Source organism: Pocillopora verrucosa, chromosome 8 (assembly GCF_036669915.1).
Source record: "Pocillopora verrucosa isolate sample1 chromosome 8, ASM3666991v2, whole genome shotgun sequence".
Classification (NCBI taxonomy): domain Eukaryota; kingdom Metazoa; phylum Cnidaria; class Anthozoa; order Scleractinia; family Pocilloporidae; genus Pocillopora; species Pocillopora verrucosa.
This window is the reverse complement of record NC_089319.1, coordinates 2155822-2159581: the sequence shown is the minus strand read 5'-3', so window position 1 is coordinate 2159581 and position 3760 is coordinate 2155822. Positions and strand designations below refer to the sequence as shown.

Here is a 3760-nt window from a genome sequence, read left to right as displayed (position 1 = left end):
TCCGATGCATGCGCGTGTTAATTGTGTTACCCCGTCCATAGCCAGTGCGTCATACAAATACATGCAACCTTGATATAACTGATCTTTTTACTAACTTATTTCTAACAGCGACAGCTGGTGTAAGCAATATGGAGAGGGGAAATTCGCGTCAAATATTTGCAAAATGTAGGAGTAAAAGCAATAGTAAAAAAATCATTCGTGACAGAGCACATGAGCTGCAGATTTGTCATGAAGACAGGTGGCAATCTTTATTTTTATCCCTGAACAGATGCAAGGCTGTGGGAAGCTATTATATACGAGAGCCTTCTTTTACGTATTTTTTTTTCAAGCGTTGAAAAATATATAAAAAAAATCAGGAGCCCATGAAAATTATATAGTTAGAAGAATTACTTTGAACCACGACTGAACAACATTTTGGCTGGTACAAAAACGGGCTATATATCTCCGAAAAATGGGCTGTTTCAAGTGCTGTATAGCATGCATAAGCAATTGCACTCTTCTCATGGGTCACCTTCAATAAGTTTGGTGAAGGATACTTTTTAAAAAGAGTATAAGGGCAGAAATGGAGATTTTCTAATAATGAAAGATGTCAAGCATTTGGTTGGAGCGTGGGACTAAAAAAAAATATCAGTATAAGTCTGTATGGGCAGTGTGCTTACTTGTAAACTACAAGGTTTTTTGATAGATTTAGCAATTCCCTCGCGCCTTACGTATCATAATGCTATTAATGTCGAAAACATCTTTTGTGAAGTAGAACTTTGTTATAATTAACCTCTGATTCTGAAATATACTTCTCTTTTTCAAAACTCTCTTATTTTATAGCAAAAACACTTTTCTTTTGTAAATAAACTTGAACAAACGAAAAACGTCATTTCTATATTGAATCTCTAATGAAATGCGTCAGAACGGCGTAATCAGATCTGGCTTTTACGCGTGCTGTAAAATACAAAGCGGACCATTTCGCGAGAAATTTTAAAAAGTATATTAAAGTTATTAATTGACGATCATTTTTTCATTTTCTCATGAATACAGTTAGACTTAATTTATACGGTACTTCGCGAGAGGAACAGCGTTTTGCAATTCACAGAATATTCATTCTTGCAAAGTCGCAAGCATTTGTTCATCGAATTCAAAGAAACTGGTGTCTGCGCGGTAAATAAAACGCCTTCTTTAGTACAATTAGAATAATACACCTCCCTGTCTTCATTGTCGAGATAAATTTATTTCTTTTGGGTTGTAATCCGGAACGCCAAAGTAAAGTAAAACAAAGCTGGCTTAATGTTTACTTTCCTTTCAGTTGAAAGTCAAAGCTTTGAGTCTGATTGGCACGATTGACATCTCCCTTGTTCATGTTGACATAGAAAAACCATCGTTGGGTGTATATAGATTTTTAACTTAACTTCAAATTATCAGTAGAACTGCGACAAGGCTCAATATCAGGCACAATATTTTAATGGGAACATACTGGCAAGCTCCCCAAGCCTCTAAAACTCGAAGTAATATTCTCCGGAAACGCAAGGCGATCAAGCAATTTTACAAACAGTTTTTAAATGGAGGTATTTAATACTTCTTGCTCTAATCAAGATTTTCGTGAGTACCAGTTTATACGCAAATCGCCTCGTCATTGGTACGTGTTCTTGTGCATTGCAAATGTAGTTTTTTCTATTTCTGCGATTGTTGGAAATTCGATAATTTTACTCGCCCTCTTCCAGTGCCGCACGATCTACTCGTCGTCCAAAGCTCTTTTTTACAGCTTAGCTCTGTCTGATTTTGGAGTTGGTATGGTCGCTCAACCGTTACAAGTTGCCACAGGTTTGGGTGCTCTCCATGGTAATCTTGGATTGTTTTGTACAATTCAGCCGTTTTATGCTGCCGTGGCCTACTTCTTCTGTGCCGTGTCTTTTACGACCACGACAGTAATAAGCATTGAAAGATATCTGGCGTTGAGACTCGGAATACGACACAGACTGATTATAACCGTGAAAAAAGTCACTCTGGTTGTAGCACTTCTGTGGATTTGCAGCTCTATCTGGGCGGTCTCCCGAATGTGGAATATCCAAATCAATAAAATCAGTGCCATAATTCTTGGCTTTTCCTGCATTGTCATAACGTCTTCGTGCTATTTTAGAATACATCGAACTCTGAGGGCTCTAAAGACAAGAGTAACAAACGAGGCTGCCACAAGGCAACCTCGAAAGACTTTGAACATGATGCTGTACCGTAGATCTGTAAACAGTATGCTAGCAGTTTTCGGTTTTCTTGTAGCATGTTACACTCCTTATTTCTGTGCCATAATCGCGGTAGCATTGTTTGGATATAGCTCCCCAGTTGTGTTATCAACAAACCTAACATCTGTTGTGATTTTTCTTAATTCTTCGATAAATCCTTTCGTCTACTGTTGGCGAATTAGAGAAATTCGTTCTAAAGTGATGTTAATTGTGCGGAAATTGCCTTTACCTTAAACGCCAGCCTTAAAAATAATTTGTCAGCCAGAGTAATGATCAATTTTTTGTCCTGGCTGACAGCTTATTCACTTCTCAGTTCTAAAACAGAAAAAGGTGTATTTATTTGGCAAAGCTGATTTTCCGGTAAAATTCCATACGGGAGAATTCTTCATAATGTTTCAGTATTCTCAGCTTAGCAAGGAAAGATTTCTTACACTGGACTCAATGAACGTGTGCTATTATATATTTTATCAAATTTCCGGTTAACACTTGTACTGCCTCATTTGTTAATATTATTTTATAGCAGTTAATAAGCAGGCCCCGGTAGCAATTTACGCGGTCGCATGCTGCTTGCGTGGGAATCAAACAGATTGTGAAAACAAAAACTGACCAAGGTGTATCTTTCAATGTTTTAATTTCTAACCGCCGATTGGGTTGTACTGCGTTGGACAAGGGTTTCCTTTGTGTGTTAAAATTAAAATTAGGTCTCAATTTCTCTGAAAAAAGGATGTAGGCTTAGCTTTCGATCTTAATTACTCTTCTGAAGACATTGGTCCTTAAAACGGACGGATACTACCGGACTGATTGAAAGCCATTTGATTGTTTCGAGAGTTTTCATTTGAGATGTTAATACACGACTTGTTTTAGGGCGAAGAGTATTTTGACTGTCTGCTTCTATAAAGATCTAAAGGACATTTCAATTTTCGATTTTTGCCAACCGCTTTTAATACAATGCATGGATAACACTCAACTCGAAAGAACGTTTTAAGGCGAAATTTATATTTTGAGATTTTGCTGCAATGACGGACATTTTGTTCACAATCTTCGCCCTTACCAGCAACTGATACGGATAAAAAGACAATAGCACATTTCGTGGTTTTTTTTTCAATAAATCTATTATATCGTGCGCTGACTTTGAACAGACTTCATCTAAGATCTCTCTCTTGCGGTAGGCTTTCCATATAAATGACTAATTGAAAGGAAATAATGGAAAATGAGGAGGATGTGCAACTTATATCTCTATTTTCATCTCTTTTTCATCCCGTATCTGCTTTGTGTTGTTTGCTCACAAGTTTTCTGAATGACGTGTTTTTAATTTACCAAATGAAAAGAAAAAAAATGATGTGTAACTTGACATCTCAGCTGCACAAAGCTCTATAACTAGTTGTCATTAAAAGAAAGCATAAAAAACTACCTCCCTCGCCGTCAGTTACCTATTTGTTTAATTAAAAAGGAAGATTACTTCGTCAAAATTAAAATCTTTTTATATATGCCGAGTTCACCCTAAAGTATCTACGCGGTAACCGAGTGGGACT

General features: G+C 36.9%; 1 protein-coding gene across 1 annotated transcript; it reads left to right on the top strand.

The window, feature by feature from the left end:
* Positions 1–1430: 1430 nt before the first annotated feature.
* On the top strand, positions 1431–2798 carry LOC131791403 (histamine H2 receptor-like). Its single transcript, XM_059108746.2, has one exon. It carries the CDS (start codon positions 1551–1553, stop codon positions 2460–2462), a length of 912 nt encoding a protein of 303 aa, XP_058964729.2. The 5' UTR covers positions 1431–1550; the 3' UTR covers positions 2463–2798.
* Positions 2799–3760: the final 962 nt, after the last annotated feature.